The following is a 22,217-nucleotide window of genomic DNA, read 5'->3' on the forward strand; positions in this document are numbered from 1 at the left end:
TTATGTTTCATCAGTGACTTCTAGTTTTAGATTCTCCCAGAAGAGGGAAACATCCTCTCCTCATCAAACCTGTCAAGACACCCCCAGAAAACTGTTTCAATGAAGTTAACCAATATTTAAACCAATAATTAAATATCTGAACCAATATTTATCCCTTTCTTTCTTTTGGCAAACGAACTAACCCTGTGCTTTCAGCCTGGCTGCTGCCCAGTTGCACTCGATGTCTCACCATGCTCAGTTCCTTACTCTATATACTTTCTAAGTTGTAAGCATCTATCTGAACTGATGGTTACAAGTGTCAGATCAAGTGCTGGTATTACTTAATCAGAGATATGACATATCCCTCACCCTTTCTCATGAGACTGGAATGGTTGGGGGGCAATGTAGTAATTCTTGGACACCTAAAAGTAAAATATTAAATGGTGAGGGTCAGGTGGTTGAGGTGGAAAGCAATCTGAAGCTAGTACTATCCTTCATGCCAAATAGCAGCCTGAGGGAGAAGTTGCGATTTTAGGAAGGGAGAGACAGCAGGAGTACACTTCCGTTCAAAAAGTTCTGAGCGATGCCAAATACAACTGCTTCCTCAGCAGCCTGCTCCAATGGGGTTAGGTGATTTAGATGCACTTATTCTGCTTTGATTCTGCTTGGCTCATTCCTTGCCCTGCCGAAGAGAGGGAAAGACAGTCATCACAGAAACTGGTGGAAAAGCAAGCTGAATGATGGGTGTAAACCTGTTGGGTTTGTTTGGGGCATGAGGGCTAGGAGGCACATCTGGACATTAAGCCTAAATCCTGACCTCCAATGAGTGCTGATGAGCGAGTGATTGGGGTGTGGTACACTGCACAAGCTGAAATTATGGTTGTGCACAATTATGTTAAGATGCATTCACTGACCCTGACTTCTCACCTAAAGTTATTGAACTTCATGGCACTGTCGCCAAATCCTCTGAAGACCTGGGAACCCTTCTGTCTTGTCGATGTGCCATTTGGGGCGCATCTTGTTACAGGCATCTATATTACAGAGATTCTCTGGTCCCTTCTGTATATTGAATGCAAAGCCCCTTTAAGAGGCACAGACTACCTTTAAAAGAGACAAGCAAAGTCACACTTGCCAAACATCCTGCTGGGCGCTCTGAGTGTTCACTCTGCCAGCAGCATAGGTCACACTTGACTGAAACATACAAATATCAACAAAATTTATTCCAGCAATCTCAGCGGGTCTGTGCACAGACTAATGGCTAGTTGTAACTGCATGAGAACCTGCTGGACTAGGGGGGAATCCCATTCTGGTTGTCATCAAGGTGACAGCAAACCTCAATTTCTATACTAATAGATCATTTCAGAGTCACAGCCAAGTTCAGTGGAATCTCACAGGCATCAACTCAAATGTATCTGGTCAGTTGCTGATGTTCTATTTGTTACAGCTCACCAATATATTAATGTCCCATTGGATTCTGCAAGTCAGGCAGCCAGGACAGTTGGTTTTCTTGCCATTGTAGGTGCAGGCTGCAGTTATATTCACATAACCATCAGGACACCCTATCAGCAGTGTTGATTAATAGGAAAGGCTTCCACTCCACGAATGTGCAGATCATCACTTACTGTAACACTAATCCTAACACAACAGTCAGATAATGCAAGTTAGTGCATGATATCCAGCGTGAGGTTGCAGTAAAAAGATAATGGTACTTAACCTTGCAAAGCGCAGGAGATTATTTACCTAATTCTGCATTGGGTCATGCTTCTTTTCTCCCTGCACAAGGCACTGACTTCATGTGCAATGGCCCCAGGCTACGTAGGTCCAAATTGAAAGGCTTCTTTCACCAATCAGAAGGGAACCTTTGTTTGTGGCCAAGACTGCCTCGAGCAGTGGTTCAGTGAGTCCTCTGACATGGAGCGTCACCTTCCAGCACTTTGCAGGTATCTGTGGGTATTGGAGGCACAGCACTATGGTAGATGTGATGTTATCTACAATGCTTGCCACCAGGCTTTAACTCAAAAATGAAAAAGTTTGGCCAACTTACTCCCTTTCTAATGTCAACCATATTCACTATGATCCTTGAGATCATTGAGCTAACTATCTTAGACTAAAAATGCAAGAACATAAAAATAAGAGCAGGAGTAGGCCTTTTAGCCCCTCAAACCGACATAGCTATTCTATAAGATCACGCCTCATCTGCACCAGGCTTCAACTCCTTTTTTGAGCCAGCTCCTCAATTCTCAACTCCTCTATTTCAAAATCTACCTCCTTTTAAAATACTTCCAGTGATACAACCTCCACAACCCTTTGGGGTGCAGAACTCCAGATGTTTACTACCCTCAGAAGAAATTCCTTCACATCTCAATTTTAAAAAAAGAGAATCCCCTAATTCTGTAGTTACGTTGCTCGTTCAAGAAACATCTTCTCAACATCTACTCTGTCAAGACCCTTCAGAATTTTGTATATTTCAGTAAGACCTCTGCTTTTGATAAGTCAAGCCCTCCAGCCCAGGATACAGCCTAGATCATCCCCTCTGAACTATCTCCAATGCTAGTTTATCCTTTCTAAATGTGGGAAGAAAAATAGTAGCTCAATTCTAGTAGCTCAAATGCAAACTTTGCAATTCCCTGTGCAGTTATAACAAAACAGCCCTTTTTTAAAACTCCCACTCCTAGAAATAAAGGCCTAAATGTCATTTTTCTTCTACGTTTTGTTGCCTATATCTTCCAATCATAATAACTGAAAAGTGCATATTCTGTTGAGAATAGATCAATACATCAACAAAATTATCAATGGAAACTTCCAGCAAACCTTGTGGTAAAAATACGTATTGTAATTATACTCAAACAAGTCATGTAACTCAAGAGTTTGGCACTATAAACTAAATATGAAATCATGCAATTAATTAACTTCCTTAAAGTTACATCTGATAAATCAAAGAATATTAGCATTTAAATACCCTTTGAAATAAAATGCGGCTAATATTTGCGCAGTAGAATGAAGGCACTTATAATGAAATTGCAAACTTGGTTTTTTCCCTTCCAAACATAGTTTTTTATTCAAAAGGACATTTTTTCAGTGTTATTGTCATAAATGCCCCAAATTTAAGCAAAACAATTTACAACATAGGCACTTATTATAAATGAAGAATAGGACCTGTGCCAGGTAGAGTTCTTACTTTTTCATCATCATCAGTGAAAGGGACTCCTGCAGGGTTTTTGTTGATGGCTTGTGCTACCCCGATAATCTCGCCATCACAGTTCTGGATTGGCATGCACAAAATGGACTTGGTCTTATAACCCGCCAGCTTGTCAATTTCATCACTAAATCGATGATCCTTCAAAAAGAAAAACAGCAGAATATTTGTTTGCAACCCAAAAGCCGAAGGAGAAAAAGCCATTTTTATTCTTTACAACAATATAGTTCAATCAATCTGAAGTGGCAACCTTTAAACAACACTATTCTATATTATGTATAAACACCCAGCCCATTTCCATCAATTACTTAATTCACTGATTCCACTGAAAGTATACTGCATTTCTTTTAAGTGGATCATGAAGTCTGTGAACATTATGGACCGGAGAATTTAATATGTGTTTGGTGGGTAGGGCTAGGGTGTGGTAGATTTCCACCTCCTGCAGGTATTAAACTTGTGTTACATTCTAAATATTGCTATTATTTATAATAATAATCAGCTTTTTATACCTGGGTGGGAAGTTGTAAATTGCTCCAAATAGCCTTTTAAAAAGGCGCCAAAGTGGGTGTCAGGATCCCAAGGGAGTTGTGAGCACCGAGGCAGCAGTGGTCAATGCATTCCCACATTCCAGCAGGTCTTCTTTCCCTTCCCCCTGCTCTCATGAGTCATCTTCTTCCCCCAAACCCCACTCCAATCTCATAGTCCTCACCAATTTGTCGAAACCATTTAAGTCTCAAAATGGGATCACAGTAGGAAAAATTTTGGGAAGCACTGAAATGTTCCTTTAGTTCCTTACCCTATTAGTTTTGCAATCTCTTGTATTCAAATATTTTTCAACTTTGTCTCTAAAAGCTAGTTTGGCTGCTGCTTCCATCCACACTTTAATGTGAAGTATTCATTGTCCTTACAACTCTTAATTGAAAAAAGTCCTGAGGAGTACGAATAAACACCTGTATAAAGTCAGTGGAGTTCCTACTTTGCTAATGCATTACCAGCCTGATAACATTATCTAGGAACAAAAACAAAGTTGCTGGAAAAGCTCAGCAGGCCTGGCAGCATCTGTGAAGGAAAAAACAGAGTTAACATTTCGGGTCTGGTGACCCTTCCTCAGAACTGGCCCAGAAACGTTAACTCTTTTTTCCTTCACAGATGCTGCCAGACCTGCTGAGCTTTTCCAGCAACTTTGTTTTTGTTCTTGATTTACAGCATCCGCAGTTCTTTCGGTTTTTATTTAACATTACCTAGGAACTGACTGTCATTTTACTGTGGCCTGATTACAGGCCTGGTTTATTTCATGCCAGGTCGAACCAGGCTGGAAGAGGGCCATATTCAAATGTGGTCAAGAGAGATCAGATTGACCTAGGAAGTGAGGTAGTATTGGAGGCACTGGCGGTCTTAAAAGTGGACAAATCCCCAAATCCGAATGACACTTTTCCCAGGCTGCTCTGGGATATGAGGGAGGTAGTTACAGGAGCTCTGACTCAAAGTTTTAATTCTTTTTTGCCCAAAGGGGAGGTGCCGGAAGACTGGAAGATAGCTCATGTGCTTCCACTTTCAAGAAGCATGGTAGGCATCAACCAGAGAATGACAGACCAATGAATCTCTCATCAGTGGCAGGGACACTACAGAAAATTGTGAACGAGAGAATTAATCACCACTTGGAAACGCAAGGTTTGATCAGGAATAGTCAGCTTGGCTTTGTCAGAAGGAGGTCATGCCTAACAAATTTGATAGAATTTCTCAAGGAGGTGATAAATTTGTGTAAATGAGGGCAGTGCAGTTGATGTAGCTTATATGGATTTCAGTGTAGCCTTTGACAAGAGCCCATGGGAGACTGATAGATATGGTCAAAGCATAAGGGTGCCATGTTAACTTGGAAAATTGGTTCCAAAATTTGCTTAGAAGTACGAGACAGAAGATGATGGTCGAAGACTGTTTGTGTGGTTGGAAGTCAGTGTCCACTGGTATAACACTGGATCACTGCTGAATGCTAGAACGTGGGGTGCTTCATAAGCTAGTTAGCGGATGACACAAAGACTAGCCAGGTGGTTGATTGTAAGGAAGAATGTCTTAGGTTGCAGGAGGATTATCGGATTAGTATGATTCTATTGAATGGTGAAACAGGCTCAAGGGACTGAACAGCCTACTCCTGTTATTATTTCTTATGGCCATTTGGCTATAGACACAGGTTGGTCAGATGGGCAGATCAGTGACAGATTGAATTTAATGCTGAAAGGTGTGAGGTGAAGTTGTAACATGACATGGGAGTAGTGAATGAATGGCAAGATACTATGAAACTAAGGGGAACAGAAGGATCTCTAGGTGCTTGTTCAGAGATTCCTCAAGGCAGCTGAACAGGTTAATAGGTTAGTTCAGGAGGCATACAGGACACTTGCTTTCTTGATTGTGGCACAGCTTATAAAAGCAGGGAGGTTATGCTGAAGCTTTACATAACTTTCAATAGGCCACAGCTGGAGTACTGTGCGCTGTTCTGGTCACCACAATATAGGAAGGAAGTGATTGCACTGGAGGTGTTGCAGCAGAGATTCACCAGGATGATGCCTGGGATGGAATGCTTTAGCTATTAAGAGAGGCTGGATAAGCTCAGGTCACTTCCTTTAGAGCTGAGAAAGCTGAGAGGGTACCTGGTTGATGGATATAAAGATTGACGGGCATAGAAAGCAGCTGTCCCCCTTAGTCGAAGGGAGCATAATTTTAAGGTGAAAGGCAGAAGGTGGATTTGAAGAAAAATGATATCATCCAGGGGGTGGTGGGAATCTAGAATACATTGTCTAGGAGGGTAGTTGAGGTGGAAAACCTCAACCTTTTAAAAGAACTTGGACAAGCACTATCATTCAAGGCTGTGGACCAAACGCTGGAAAGTGGGATTACTGTAGATTTAAAGCAGTTTTTTTTGTACAAATTCAATGGGCCAAAGGGCTTCTTCTATATAATATGATTTCATAATTCTATGAGAGATTTCGTTCTTTCAATTGTGAGACCATGAGGAGCCTAAATCGTACGGTGGACATCTTGAGGAAAGATTCGGCCTATCATGCTCTGGACTCTCTCCTTCCACAAATGCAAACCTCCAAGATTTTATTCCATTACTGAATTTTGTTTCGTGTGGCTAGATTTGATATTCAAAACTTTCCACTGCCTTATTGCAGATTCTCCAAGGTTTCAGCTGGAAAACTAGTCTCTGGATAAAGCTTTATAATTAAAATAGTCCAGGCCTGCTTCTTGGAAAATATTTCAAACAAGACACAGCAGATGCTAGACATTCAAAATAAAGATAGAAAATGCTGGAGAAACACTCCGGGTCTGGCAGAATCCATGGAGGAAAGAAAACAAAGTTAATGTTTCGAGTCTGATATGACTGTTTGAAGAAAAGTGATATTGAACTTGAAATGTTTATTCTAACTCCTGAGCTGGTGAAGATCTGATGTAGAGTCGGAGTCATGCAGCTAGGAAACAGATCCTTCGGCCCAACTCATCCATGCGAATAGGGTTCCTGAATTGAACAAATCACATTTTCCTGTATTTGGCTTATATCCCTCTAAACCTTTCCTATGCACGTATCTGTTCAAATGTCTTTCAAATGTTATATTTGTACCTGCCTCTACCACTTCCTCTGGCAGCTCGTTCCATATATGCAGCACCCTCTGTGTGAAAAAGTTTTCCATTAGGTCCCTTTTAAATCCTTCCCCTCTCACCTTAAACCCATGCCCTCTAGTTTTGGACTTCCCTACCCTGGGGAAAAGGCCTTGGCTATTCACCTAATCTGTGTCCATAATGATTTTGTAAAATTCTATAAAGTCACTCCTCAGCCTCCTGCACTCCAGGGAAAAAGTCCCAGCCTATCTAGCCTCTCCTTATAAATCAAATGTTCCAGTCTCAGTAAAATCCTTGTAAATCCTTTATACACCCTTTTCAGTTTAATAACATCTTTCCTATAGCATGGCGACCAGAACTGTATGCAGTACTCCAAATGTGGTTTTACCAATGTCTGAGAGCTGTAACATGGCATTCCAACTCCTGTACTCAATGCTCTGACTGATGAAGGCAAGCATGTCAAAAGCATTCTCTATCAGCCAGTCTACCTCTGATGCCACTTGCAAGGAACTAATGTACTTGCATGTCTAAGTCTCACTGTTTATCAACACTCCCCAGGGACCTACCATTAACTGTTTTCCTGCCCTGCTTTGTCTTACCAAAATGCAACACCTTGCTTCCATCTGAATTAAATTGCATCTGCCATTCCTTGGCTCACTGGCCCAATTGTTCAAGATCCCGCTGTACTCCGAGATAACATTCTTAACTGGTCACTACCGCAATCAAAATTGACCTTGCCCCAATTTAGAACTTTAACTTGTGGACTAGGCCTATCCTTTTCCATAACAATTTTAAAACTAACAGCATTATAGTCTCTGTCCTACAGTGCTCCCCCACTCACACTTCAATCACCTTCCCTGCCTTATTTCCCAACAGGAGGTCAGGTTTTACCCTTTCTCTAGTAGTCATCTAGATTGTGGTTTGAGAAGTGTGTGTCACAAAACATATAAAGTGGCTAACTTGTGAAAATACATTGCACTGAAGAGTGGGTTCCAAAAGTATTTAGCTTCTTGACAATAGCATGACATGATTATGGTGGTTGATATAAAATGGAGGAATTTTTAGATTAAGGGATTGACATATACCTGCCAGACAAATTGATTTTATCAAAATTAGGTTAAAACTTGCTACAAGAGTAGGAGGAATAGAACAAAATTAAGAGTTGTTAGGTAATTAAAGGGTTAGGAAACACTCAGGAATATTTACTGTATGGATACAAGTAAGGGAGGAACTGGAAAATTAAGAATATAGGCCTTCAGGCCAAAAAGAGATTGTAAACAGTTCTAGCTGAGATTTCTCTAGCATTTTATTTGCAACTTTAAGGCCTGCAAATATAATCAAGTGAATACGATGAATAAGATGTTACTAGATTATGTGAAAAATTGCCTCAGGCATTTTTCCAAGTCAAGGTAAGGACTGCAGCGTTATTTTTCAATAATTTAACCTGATTAAACAAATGAGGAATTCAATTGTGTTTAATTAAGGTTAGTTGTAAAACACTTTCTGTAAGGACAAATGGCCAGATGGTCTGGTCAAAAAACATCATTGGTTTATGGTTTTATGACTGAAGCGAATGTAAACTTAGGTTAACAAGTGTTAGGATGATTTGAGATAAAAAGCTTTTAATCAAGGACATAGCTATGTTTTTAAATTATGTAGTATTTAGCAACAAAAGATTTTTTTTGTTTAGTAATCTTTGTATTTGCACTTTTATGTAATTTTATCACTCTTCCTTGGCAAATGGGACTAGATCAAGATTGGGACGTCTGGTCAGCACGGACAAGTTGGACTGAAGGATTTATTTTTGTGCTGTATGACTCTGACTCTATTTACAACAATTGTTATGCAACAAATTAAACTTTATGTTGTTTTAAAAAAATTGCTGCATTTTTTTAAAAACTAAAACACTCAAAACTAAACAGCAGCTTAATAAAGTTATACAAATTCATAGGTCATGGACCATCCTGGGGATGTGACTAGTTTGGTCATGACAATAGTTATGTTCAATAAACCGTGTTACTGTTCACTCACCTAAAGGTAGACCTGATCTTCCTATATTCATGAGTCTACTCCTGATCTAGAGACTTGAAGGGTTGGCTTCTGATCTGGGTAAATGATGTGTAGCTTGTATAAAACATCATAGGAAAGTTTCAATGGTCATATGCCTTTCTTAGCAATCAAAGGGATACCAAGGTAGGAAAGTCCTATAAATAAACCAGTACAATTTCTGTTGCAGAATAACAGTTTAATACGATCCAAGTAAATGATAACACAGGCTGTGTCAACATGATAGGTAACAAATGTGGCACAGTAAATGGTACAGAAAAATAGATTATTCAGAACGTTATTTTGATCTGAACTATGAAAATAGGAAAAATAGGGATATAAATTCAACGTAGAAAAAGACAAGTCAGAATTGATGTCAGGAAACAGAATAAACAAATGGAATGATTAGGTTAGTTTATACCAAAAAAAAATCAATTGCAAAGTAAAGGTTAATCTGTGAATAAAGGGGAGTTGTAGGTTCTTTTGCATTGAGGAACTAAAATGTGTTGAAAGGCCTTGTACTTATAGTAGACTCTTCACAAATCATTCTGAAAAGAGTCAAGTTGCTGAGCAGTGTTCTATTCCAGGATCTCATTAACACATATTGCCATGATGTTGCATGTAGAACTATCATAGATCTATACAGATTCTTTCATAGATTCTATCATAGCCTTAGGCTGCAAAGAAGCAGGCATAAATTGGAAGAAAAGGTAATTTTTTTATCTTTGCTATGAAGCCACAATTTTGCAGCATGCTGTTACACCTAGTTAAGCAGTCCAATGTCATTACTCATTGCACTGTGGGCAACGTACAAGGTCAAAATACAGAATGTTTGGTAATTGTGAAGTACTATGTGAAATAACTTAAAACATGCTTTCTACATGTGATGTTAAGTCAAAATGCCCCTTATCATTCACACAGTCATAGTAGACTCATTCTGGCCAACTTAAAACTATTAGTGGATCTCCAGGACATTTTAATGACAGCTTTTGTTGTGGTGGAGGTCTAAATCATTTGGTTACCACTCGCTGTTGTTGGTGTTGTGATATCAGCCACAACTACTAATTGGGATGTAGTACTGTTACCAATCCTCCTTTCTATACTGTGTCCAAGGGCCTATTTAGTTTGCAGAAGCACAGCACCATTGGTGAATCTTGATAAGAATAAGCACTTGTCTTAGCAAGATGTAATTTATTACATAATAGCAATAAATACAAGTTACATTGGTTAGTTAGACATAACAGCCAAAATGGTCAGGGGACATTGACACATCTGTCTCCACTGGAAGCTCAAGCCCAATTCCCCTTTCAGATCCATTACCTTGTACAGCAATTTCCTTCTCAGTGCATGTCAGAGCTGAGTGCCCCACAAGTAGAATTCTCCATAATCTCTTTCCCTCCTTGATCTTACCCAAATGAATGTAGTATCACAATGCAAGCATTCAACTTTGCCTCAGTGGGAAAAACAGGATTCAAAGTTTTGACCTCCACAGCATGACAAGTTAACTTTCCTTTTCTTAGCAAATGCATACAGCTACATCATTGCATTCTCAATGCACTTTATACATCAAGAGTTTGGTTAAAGGATGGTTGTACGGCACCAAGTAAACACTCTTGGTCTGGGGGCCGGAGCAATGAGTATAGAAATTCCCTTGATGCTGTATGCAGAAAAAAAAATCAAGGTCAGTAACATTAGCAAACCTTTAGTTGATTTTGTAAATATATATTGAATGGTCCTGGCATTGTCAAATATCAAATTACAGACACATGTATAAATATATTGAAATAATTCAGAAGATTCCTAAATGAAGACCACGCTCAGGACAGCGGTGCAGGAATGTACTAAATACTTCTACTTTTTGGATGCAATATATAATATTTACATTTAACCCTCATCACTCTATTTTTTCACATAGAGGTATCACAATGAGAAGTCTTACTGAATGGAAGTGCTAATAGAGAAGAATCTAGTAGTGAAGGCACCACACCCAATTTGTAGCACTCCTGATACTCTGGTCATTAGAACAGATTCTGAGACTATTATATTCAATACATATTTATACCTAATTGGGTTATCAGTACATTCAAGATCAACAATCGTAGAGCACAGAAACAGACCCTTCCGTCCAACCAATCCATGCCGAACATAAGCCCAAACTGAAACTAGTCCCACCTGCCTGCTCCTAGCCCATATCCCTCCAAACCTTTCCTATTCATGTACTTACTATTCATGTCTTTTAAACTTTTTAACTGTATCCACATCCACCACTTCTTCAGGAAGTTCATTCCACATGCAAGCCACCCTTTGTGTAAAAAATTGGCCTCATGTCTTTTTTAAAATTTCTCTCTTCTCATCTTAAAAACATGCCCCCTAGTCTTGAAATCTCCCATCCTAGGGAAAAGGCAATTACCATTAATTCTATCAATACTTCTCATTATTCTGTAAACTTCCAGCAGGTTGCCTCTCAAACTCCTATGCTTCAGTGAAAAAAGTCCCAGACTATCAGGCTTTTCTTTATAGCTCATACCTTCCACACCCGACAACATCCTGGTAAATCTCTTCTGAACCCGCTGCAGCTTAATAATATCCTTCCTATAACTTCACGACCAGAACTGGACATAGCATTCCAGAAGGGGCCTCACCAATATCCTGTACAACCTGAATATGACTTCCCAATTCCTATACTCAAAGGAATGAGCAATGAAGTCACACGCGCAAGACATCTTTTTAACCGCCCTGTCTATATGTGACACAAACTGCAAAGAATTATGTACCTTATTTCAGGATTTTGGATAAGAGGACAGTTTGATGGTTTGAACCAAAAAGATAGAAAATGTACAAAACTGTGCGGCAGCAGCTGTTCAAGGATGATTTTGTGGGAACCAAAGTTTGAATAGCTACTCACAGAAAATCTGTTATGTAGCAATTAAGTCCTGGATAACCCCAATCTTCCATCTTCTCCTCGCCAAAAGTCTGTAGCAAGGACTGCATTTTCATGAGAGCTAAGTTGCGGAGGATGCAACAAGCTATCATGAATCTAAGACACATTAAGATGCTCCCCTCAATGGTTCAAGCAGAAACAAGGTTCTGCATGCCAGAATTTTGCTCCACAGCAGACTTAGAAGCAGTATGATTCTTATTTTAGGAATGCTTATCCACATGTGGTCAAATGGAAGGCAGATGTCATGAAACACCCAGACAGTGGATAATCCTGTCAGCAAGTAACCAGGCTCTGATTCATAGCTGGTGTGACAGTACCAGCTGAAGAAAAGCATCATGGCTACTATCAGAATAATAGGTATTCGGCAACATGATTCTCTTTTCATCATCATGCACCTAGTACACATTGAGGAAGTGATACCACTTGCAATTTCAAGACAGAGATGCAACATCTTCAGAGACACGTAGGTGCAATCGATGTCTCCTTGCAGATTACAAATTCCATTGCCTTCCAGTTGGCAGAAACTCTGTCATGTATTCAGACTGACAGTGCTTCTCTGCGACATTTCAACATTTTGTTGCTATAAAATAATGCAGCAAAAGGTGGAATCTGACGACGACAGAATACTAGTAGGTCTAAAATCAGTTTGCAGTACATATGTGTAAATCTTCCTGGAGATAAAATGTTCAGGCAAAAAAGTAAAGGAAAAATGTAGTTAGCAAGAGTGAGGCTTGCAGAATTTTGGGACATATTTTCCTTGATGGAATAAGATTCTGAAGATGCATGCGAACACCATTAACTGCAGGTTCTCCTCCAAAACACACATCATCCTGACTTGGAACAATATCGCCGTTCCTTCATTGTTACTGGGTCAAAATTCTCTCTCCATTATCACAATGGAATATTCATACGCCAAATGGATTACAGCTATTCAAGAATGAAGTTCACCATTTTCACAAGGGCAATTAGGTATGGGGGATAAATGCTGGCCTAGCCAACAACACCCATATCCCCATGAGAGAAGTTTAAAAATAATTAGTAAGAAAGACATGGAGTGACCACAAGTAAAACTACCTAATTGGAGGAATGCCAATTTTCGTGTGGTAACAGTAGTCTGTCCCAGATAATTCAGAACCAAACTCTGGCAGGCAAAACTGAAATAGAACAATGAAGAAGAGATACCAGAGAGGTTTTTTTTTCAGATTGGAGGAAGGTTTATAGTGAAGTTATTCAGCAGCGGTTATTGGACAACTTCATAATTGGGTGTACAAAATTTGCAAATTATGGAATGTGGTGAATTATGAGAAAATGGTGATGGATTTCAATAGGAAACAGACAGATTGATGGACTGGGTGAGCACATTGCAGATTAAATTTAATGCAAATATCAATATATTTTGATAGGAAGAAAGAGTAGATGCAATAGAAGCTGAAAGACACTATTCTAATGGTGGTGCAAGATCAGACAGATGATGGAAATATGTGAAAAATCATTGAAAATGGAAGGGCATGTTGTGGAACTGCTTAAAAATGTGGGATCCTGGATTTTATACTCTACATGAATAAACTCAAGGAAGTTAATATGTACCTTTACAAAATACTGACTCAACCAAAACTGGAACACTGAGTGGAATCTTATGGGACCTAAAGCAAGATTTGTGGCAGAATTACATGAGAAATCCAACAAGATCTATCACAGCATTGAAAACATCTCATTCCTTCATTATGCTCTTTAAAAGGAGCATTGTGAATTGCCAATTACGAGGGATTATTGCTTGTTAAGAGCCTTGTCAATAGCATAACTTGCCTCATTAGTATTCAGAAAATTATTTTACCAAAAGCTTTAAGTAAATTAGGCATTAAGAAATCTCGATATGGAAGTTAGTGTGGATACTGATGGCTCCAGCTCACTGCGTGTTCTGAACAAACTCTGCATTGGACACCTGGCACCAACACCATTGCGCATGCTCCAAACATCCACACCTTACGTTGGCATCTGATATGGGCAAGCTTCTAAGAACACTCATGCATATTTCTGATCCACTCACAGGACACTTCTACACTTCAACATTGCACCTCGAGCTGCACTGGCAACTATCATTGTAACACTATAGCAAGGACACTGTGCATACAGGGACACATACCCAGCTCACTGACTAGACCAGGCTGCAGCTCTGGGCTCTTCATGTGTTGTCATAGCATTCATTCACTGAGCTGACCTGGATGCCTACAGCATCCCTGCCTTGTAATGCCTTGCCTTTGTGCACTTTGAATCCTCAGCCAGGGCTACAAGGCTCATATTATTTCAGTCTTGCCTTGCTATTTAATGCAGACACAAAGTTAGGAACCTTGTCATGATTGTCAGCAGGCATTAATCAAGTCAAGAAGGATAGCCTTAGTCAAAGCATCCTGGCACAGCAAGTTAAGGGGATCCTCCAAATAAATCCAGGGGCTTGAACACAGTCAGCCTCTTGGGGCAATCAGTGTCAGGATCCTCTCCGTATGAGTGGTGAAGAGCCAAATGTTGGGCAATCCACCTCCCGTCTTGACTCTTTCTGCCCTATTGTGGGCTGTTTTCCTCCTGGAATAAGCGATACACAGGTATTAAGAGAGATGAAAGTTGGTGGCATGATTGTTACTTTTGGTGTAGGTGGGGAGGTTTCCTGAGCACGTAAAGTAAACAGCGCAGAAAGCATGCAGAGTTAGTGCTGTCTGGGGTTGGGGTGGGCGACAGCAAGTGAGGGAAGATGTTGCAAGCAGTAGTGAAAGTGACAGAGCATGACTTTGAGAGGTGCGTAGCAGAGAATAGAGTGAATTTGAGGTATTGAAGAGAGGATGGTGGCACTTACACTGACAGAGTGGAGAAGACCATTGACTTTCTTCCTGCACTGCTGGGCATTCCTCCAGATGGCTGAGACTGCTGTAATCTGGGTGGCAACTTCAGACCAGGCTGATATGGCCTGGTGTTGTGGTCTTCACCGCTGGTCGTGGAAGAGGACTAAGTCATGGGTTCACTAGAACCTCAAGAACTAGATAGTTTCTTGATTGTCAAGGGCATGAGGGGAGAAAGCGGGAGAATAGGGTTGAAAATCCTATCTGCCATGACTGAATGGCGGAGCAGACTCAATGGGCCAAATAGCCTAATTTCTGCTCCAATGTCTTATAGTCTATGTGCCAGTCCACAAAGTGGGATGCCATCATCCCTCATCAGCCATATGTGGGGCAAATATCAGGAAGGATGTAGGGCTGCTCCGGAATGACAGCACTTGTCCAGGTGCACAACAAGCGTTTTAAAGATGGAAAGATGCAAGGGATGCTAATTAATTTTGGGATATACCAGCAGTGGCTAGTTGCTCTGGGATCAGCATGCAGTAAGATGGGACAGGAATTGGACATATGGAACGTCACTGGGAGACAGTAGGTAGTGATTGAGGAGAGTTTGGTAAGACACAGTGTAAAAACGTGTTCGGCTTTGCAGTGAAAAACCCTCTAAAAAACTTGATACAACTCGCAATTAGCCAAGAAATACAAGATATAGCCCATTACATCCAATTCTGGAACTCACACTTTAAGTAGTATGTGAAAGGCTTAGACAGGGTACAGAAAAGATTGAAAAGTCCCTTCAGCAAACCTCAAAAATTCTGCTTCTCTCCCCAGATGCTGCATAACCTATTGACTACATCCAGCATTTTCTGTTTCTCTTGCAAACTGCCATTATCAACAGTATTTTGCTTTTGTCCTGTCAAAAAGATTTACTTGAATGGTTCCAGTGGTGAGAAACTTAATTTACGTAGATAAATTGAAGAAGTTAGATTTGTTCCTTTTCAATAAAAAGTCAAGAGGAAATTTGATAAAGATGGTCAAAATCAGAAAGTGCCCAAATAGGAATGCTTTGTCTGAAAGAATGGTGGAGGCAGATTCAATCATGGTTTCTACAAGGGAAATAGTTAAGTATATAATAATGGGTGTTGGGATCTTGCAGCACGGTGTTAATGTCCCTACTTCTGGCCAGGAGACCCTAGTACAAGTCCCACTTGATCTAGAGGTGTGTTACAACATCTCTAAACAGGTGAATTAAAAAATATCAATAAAGGGTGTATAATGGACTTGGGAGGGTTTGCACTTCCAGGAAGTGGCATAGCTCATCTTTTGTTACTCTTCATTGATACCCACTTCTCACATGTGACTGCAAATACAATAAACTCCCCAGTATGCATTATCCATGGTGAATGGGGGTGGTGGATTCTGGTTACATGAACATACCAGTTGCAGCCAGGACTGCTCATAAATTCCATCAGTGAGGTTTAGTCAAAAGGAGGGGGGAGAAGAGAGAGAGCGTGAGAGCAAGAGATCGCAAAATGATCAGTTCCAAGAGCAAGGAAACAGAAGCAACTGTTGCTGGTTGCATGAGAACGCTGGATAGTGGGTGCTGGATAACAGGCACTTTATTACATTTGTTTTCATCCAGACCCAGTAAATCATCTCGACAGGCAGACAAAATTATATGACGGCAGCTAATGCATCACCCATCAATGAGTTTAGATTTGCCCGTCTTTGTATGCAAAGTGTTAAAAATCAGAGCAGGTGGATTAGCTCGACACAAGTACAACAGCTGTAAGAACGATTAAATAAACTGTAATGGAAAACAATAGTTGCTGATTGAGACTATTAGCAGTTGATAATGGATGGTTGTGGTAGGGGCCCTCTTGTGGAACAGTGGTAGAGTACTCACACCCTGAGTTAGGGGCCCTTAGTTCAAGTCCCACCTGCTCCAGAGGTGTGTGATAACATTTCTGAACAGGTTGTTAAGGAAAAAACAGAGATGGCTGTGGTAGCAACCCATGTGATGATGTGGCCTGCCATTGTGGGGGTTGGGTTAGAAACGTGGGAGAAAGTGCTCAGGCCCTAAAATTATTGAACTCAATACACAGTCACGAAGGTTGCAGGATCCTAGTCCTACAAAAGCAGTATTTGAAGCCAACAACTGTAGTTATGATCAAAGGCTTGAGGCAGTCAATACTTACCTCAGCAGCATTTCTAACACTGAATACAAAATCAATGCCAGCATAGCTAAGACAAGCACTATCTTTGTCAAGTTATGAAAAAGTATCTGCAAACAGGAACTAATCTCTCAACAAAAAGGTAAGTGGTTGTCTATTCCACTATCTTGTAAACCTGTGAGGCATAGACAGTTTACTGAGAACATGTACCAGTTCACAGGACCTGTTTGCAAAGATAAGACCAACTGGTGAAATAAGGTACCTAATATTGAGATTTTCCACACCGCTGAAGAGAGCTCAGATAAATATCAGGATGTGCCGAAAATCTGCCAAAAATACTCTTCCACTGTGTGCTAATTGAAGGGAAACATTGACATGGAGCCTAGAAAAATTACTTCTGAAACACCCAGAAGATCTTATTGAAGAGTTTCAACATCACCCTGAAATATGGGAGAACCGCGCACAAAATTACTTTATCTGGTGGAGTCTCATATCCATGCCGTCCATTCTTAAAAATAGAATAGAATCACACTGGCCAACAGAAAATGTAAGCTTTGAAAGTCCACAGCTGAAAGTTCCTTTTCCAAACAAACAACACGTGTCCAATATGCAACAAATCTTTTCATGTTCAAACTAGATTGATTAGTCACGCTGAAATGCTTCATATGTATAATTTAACTCCAAGAATTGGTCATTCTCAGCTACAATGGACAAACACCATATAAGTACTTGAAGAGAGAATTATTGAAGGGCTGGTGTAGAGTGCCAGCAGAGACTTGTCAGTGTCAGGTAGAATGGCCTGTTTCTGAGCTGTAACCACACCATGATTCTACGATTAGATGACTAATGCCCAGGTCCTCCCTGCTCCCATATTAATATATCCTGTGCATAGTGTTAGATATGTATAATTCTGCAACTGCTCCTGCATCACTAACCTATCTGTTTCATTAATAATCCATTGTGGATATAGCTCTTTGATCACAAACTTCAGTAGGCTTCCCAGCAATATCTATTTTGTTGTAAAACAAATAGCATTAGAAAACTGACAATTCATAACATTCTGGGAGTGACAATTTGTGCTGTAAAATATGTTCTGCCGTGTATTTATCTGTATGAAAGATATATGGACCAGAAATGACTACTCTTTCGTCAGAAGCAGTATCCAAGTATCAGAACTGTTAAACTTGGTGAGCTCTTCAGCAGACAATAAGTCTGGAAAATCATTGGCATGGCTGCAGGCCTGAGAGCTGAGGCCCAAAGATCCATGGAGGACCTGGAAGGGAAAAGCAGTACTTACTTTTTTATACTTCTGTCGCCTATTGTCTGTCCTCCACCAAGCTGGTAATCTGAGAGAGGACCCCGAGTACATTTCCTGCCACCAGCTTCATCTGTCTCTTTTGTGGGAAGCGTAGAAATGGCATAATTTCAATGGCTTTGTTGGCCCTGCTTTATATTGTCTGCCTGGGAAAGCCCCACACATGTCATGACAGTGTAGAGAGCAGAGGTCTGAAGCAACAGGCTCCATCTCCTTTTTCTCCCAAAAGTACTTTAGAATTAAATTTCTCTCACGCTTGGTAGTGCAGAATTTTAGTATTGCTGAAAAAAGACATTTTTATCTTGCACTCATCAGGAAAATTCGTAAGAAATACTAAAATAAAAGGAAAACAACCGTATGAAAATAGGAAGCTGACAGGTTAGTAACTCTGATCGATAAAGGCATTGCCATGGAGGGTACACCAGATGGATAAGGTCTGACTGCTAATTGCCAAATTCAATCAGGACTCAAACTGGTCAAGGCATTGTCTGAAACATGAACCAGTGTATGTCATGTGTTTTATTCAGTTCAAGCAGGTGCAATGTGTGTACATCTTTCTGTCTACAAGGTAAAGGGTCCTGCGTATACGTGACTTCCAGCACACACAAGTGTGCCACACTGCAAACTCAAATGACAATCCTAAATTGATAGTCAGTATAATTCTCAGCATAATCAGGATTATTTAGCATAGAAAATCACTGTGTCTTTAAGGCCCTCCATAAAGGTAAACTCTTTGACAAACCTTTAACCATTATAAAGTGAGGGATTTTCCCTGATGACAGTAAAACATTTAACAACATTTGCAAGTCTTGAGATACTGAAGAATTATCCCCATACCAAGACCTTCACTACATTCAAACTTAAACTGCTAAGTAACATTATCTGATATTTTTGTAATACCAATCTCCAACAAGAGAGAATCTACTCTTCTCCCTTGACTTTCATTGACATTATCATTGATGAATTCCCCACTTTCAAACCCTAGAAACACCCGCATCTGCACATTTCCTCTCATACCACCAAGCATTCTGACTTGGAAATATCGAACTCAAGATGTTGAGAGACTGTATCAGAAGGAAATTTCTCAACAAGGAGAGTGAATAAAACGCAGACTGAGGACGACCGTGATAAATTAGGTTATTAAGGGCCACAACCTGGAGGCACATAGAAATGAAATAAAAAGGAGCCATTGGACAGTTCAGGACATGTTCTGATCAGCCCACCTGTGGAAGAAACCTCCAGTACAAAAGTCATCACAACTGCTGAATTCCGCCTTCAATATTTTAATCTCTTTTACTTCAAGTGAGAGAATCTTCAAGTTAATAACAGGCAATGACTGCGGACTGATATTATTATCATCTTTATATATGTCAGTTATGGATATCTACTTTTAATCCTTGAATCTATATTTTGTCCAGTAAATGTAGTTTACTTAGCTATTTTCTACAATAGGTGTACAATAAATTAGCCTTTGGTCTTATTTAAAACAAAAGCTTTGCTGTTGGTTATTTTTAAATTGGAACACTTAAAACATGTAAAGTGGACTAAACAAACTATATACCTATGGTTCATGGCCTATGCTGTGTACATGTTTAGTATTGTGGCATAGGTGAAAAGGTTACCTTTGTCAAATACTCTTGTGAAAAGTTAAGGCACCCCTAAAAGTAGCATGAGGCCTTATAGTTACAGGATTTCAAAATTGGGGCAATAATTGACAAAGACCAAGTTCACTGTATTCTAAATATTAGAGGTAAAGTCACCACACTCCTCTCAGACCATGGGGCTGCTTTCTCATTTGAGAGAGATGACTTGTGGTGTTTAACCTGAAGGTCACCACATCTCAGATAAGTGGAAAGGTTGAGAAGGAGAGTCCTTCGTAGTAACTTCAACCAGTGCAGGAATTACAACCATGCTGATGACATCACTGTGCATTTGCAAACCAGCCATCCAAGCCAACTGAGCTATCTGACTATCACCAGCTATCATAAATTGCTGTACAGTTTCATTAAGCCCAATTGCACATTAAGTTTTATGCTGTTTCCATTCAATCTGTTTAGTTTTATTTTACTCTGAAAAGTATACATTAGCCAACAACTGCTATCACATTATTTTCTAACCCTGACAAAGCAAAAGTAAAAATTTCAACATGTACTTACAATGTACCTGTCTTTCCACTGTAATAGAATTCAAATAATAACCCACTGTGCTAAATAAATTAGATAAATCATTTCAATACATTCAATAATCATATATCAGGTTGTGCTGATATCAGAGGGAAACTTCTCAACAAGGAGAGCGAATAAAAAGCAGACCGAGGGCTGCTGCCACATTAGGGCTAACTATCTGGCTTAATACGACATTAAATATCTGGTCTTAAAATTAATAAGAAAAAAATTAATTAAGGATTCAATGTTAATTCATGATTCCTAGACAATGAGTGGGTGTGAATGAGAACATTGGGTAAGACAGTTAGGCTGACGTAAATGTAATAGGGTGGCAGACATGCAGGATGGCAGGGGAGTAAGGTGGTGAGTGGGGAGACAGGCAGGTGCCCAGGGTGGCACTAAGAGGATGAGGGATTATGATATGTTGAGGGCTGTCAGGGACTGTCAAGATGAGCTGAGAGATGTCAGGAGGGGTAATGGAGCAGGGGAGGGAAAGGGATCATGCGGAATGGGGGTGGGGGGAAGATGTTTGGGTCAGGCCACATCAGGCATCCATGATGGGTGGGGGAATTGATGCCGTGTTGGGAGTGTTGGGAGAGTTGGGAGCGTTGGGAGCGTTGGGAGTGTGGGGGGCTGCTTCTGGTAGTCAGGAGACAGGGTTGTGTGGGGTCAGGTGTCTATGGGTGTTCAAGAGTTTTAGTCAGAGTGAGGCTACCTGTGGTAAGTCGGGAGAAGATAGTCCATTTACTAGTTACAATACAGAACCCTCTTGCCATCTCTGACTCAAATCATACACAGTCAGCTGCACAGTAGCTTCTTGCTTGAATTCTATCACAATGGAAAGACAGATACATATCCAGATGATCTTGATACATAACTCCTGTCCACATTGCTGCAACAACTTTCCACCCATTAGAAGACAGTCATAGAAATATACAGCATGGAAACAGACCCTTTGGTCCAAGTCGTCCATGCCGACTAGATATTCTAAACTGATCTCGTCCCATTTGCCAGCATTTGGCCCGTATCCTGCCAAACCCTTCTTATTCACATACCCAACTAGATGCCTCTTAAATGTTGTAATTGTACCAGCCTCCACCACTTCCTCTGGCAGCTCAGTCCTTACATACACCACCTTGAGTGAAAAAATTCCCCCTCTCACCATAAACCTATGCCCTCTAGTTCTGGACTCCCCTACCCTGGGAAAATGACCTGGGCTAGTCACCCTATTCATGTCCCTCATGATTTTATAAATCTCTAAGCTCTCCATTCCACACCAGATGCTCCAGGGAAAATAGCACCAGTCTATTCAGTCTCTCCCTAAAGCTCAAACCCTCCAACCCTCGCAACACCCTTATAAAACATTTCTGAACCCTTTCAAGTTTCACAACATCTTTCATATATCAGGAAGGCCAGAACTGAACACAGTACTGTATTCTAGAAGTACCTTTGTTTAAGAAAGGTTGTAAGAAGAAACCAGGAAACAATAGACCTGTGAGTCTGACTTCGGTTGTGGGTAAATTGTTGGAGGTAATTATAAAAGATAGGATTTATGGATATTTAGAGAGGCAAAAATTGATGAGGGATAGTCAGCATAGTTTTGTGCAAGGAAAATCATATCTCACAAACTTGATTGAGTTTGAGAAAGTTACAAAAAAGATTGATGATGGCAGAGCAGTAGACAACGTTGATTTGGATTTTAGTAAAGCTTTTGACAAGATTCCGCATGGTAGACTAATTAGTAAAGTTAGGTCACATGGGATTGAGGGTGAGCTTGCCAATTGCAAACATAATTGGCTTAATGGCACGAGATAGACAGTAATGGTGGAGGCAATACAGTATGGAGCTGGAGGAACACAGCAGGCCAGGCAGCATCAAAGGAGCAGGAAAGTTGATGTTTCAGGTCGGGACCCTTCTTCAGAAATGGGGAGGGGGAGGGGAGCTGGGAAATAAATAGAGAG

The 22,217-nt window shown here is 40.3% G+C and overlaps 1 protein-coding gene across 1 annotated transcript in view; it reads right to left on the reverse strand.

The window, feature by feature from the left end:
- The window catches only part of pde11al (phosphodiesterase 11a, like), a 279,256-nt gene that overhangs the window by 212,548 nt on the left and 44,491 nt on the right, over nucleotides 1-22,217 (reverse strand). Inside the window, exon 2 of the mRNA XM_048614034.1 lies at nucleotides 3,158-3,316. Coding sequence (XP_048469991.1) covers nucleotides 3,158-3,316 — 159 coding nt within the window. The remainder of the gene's footprint in view (nucleotides 1-3,157; nucleotides 3,317-22,217) is intronic.

Source organism: Rhincodon typus, chromosome 2 (genome assembly GCF_021869965.1).
Source record: "Rhincodon typus isolate 14 chromosome 2, sRhiTyp1.1, whole genome shotgun sequence".
Lineage (NCBI taxonomy): Eukaryota > Metazoa > Chordata > Chondrichthyes > Orectolobiformes > Rhincodontidae > Rhincodon > Rhincodon typus.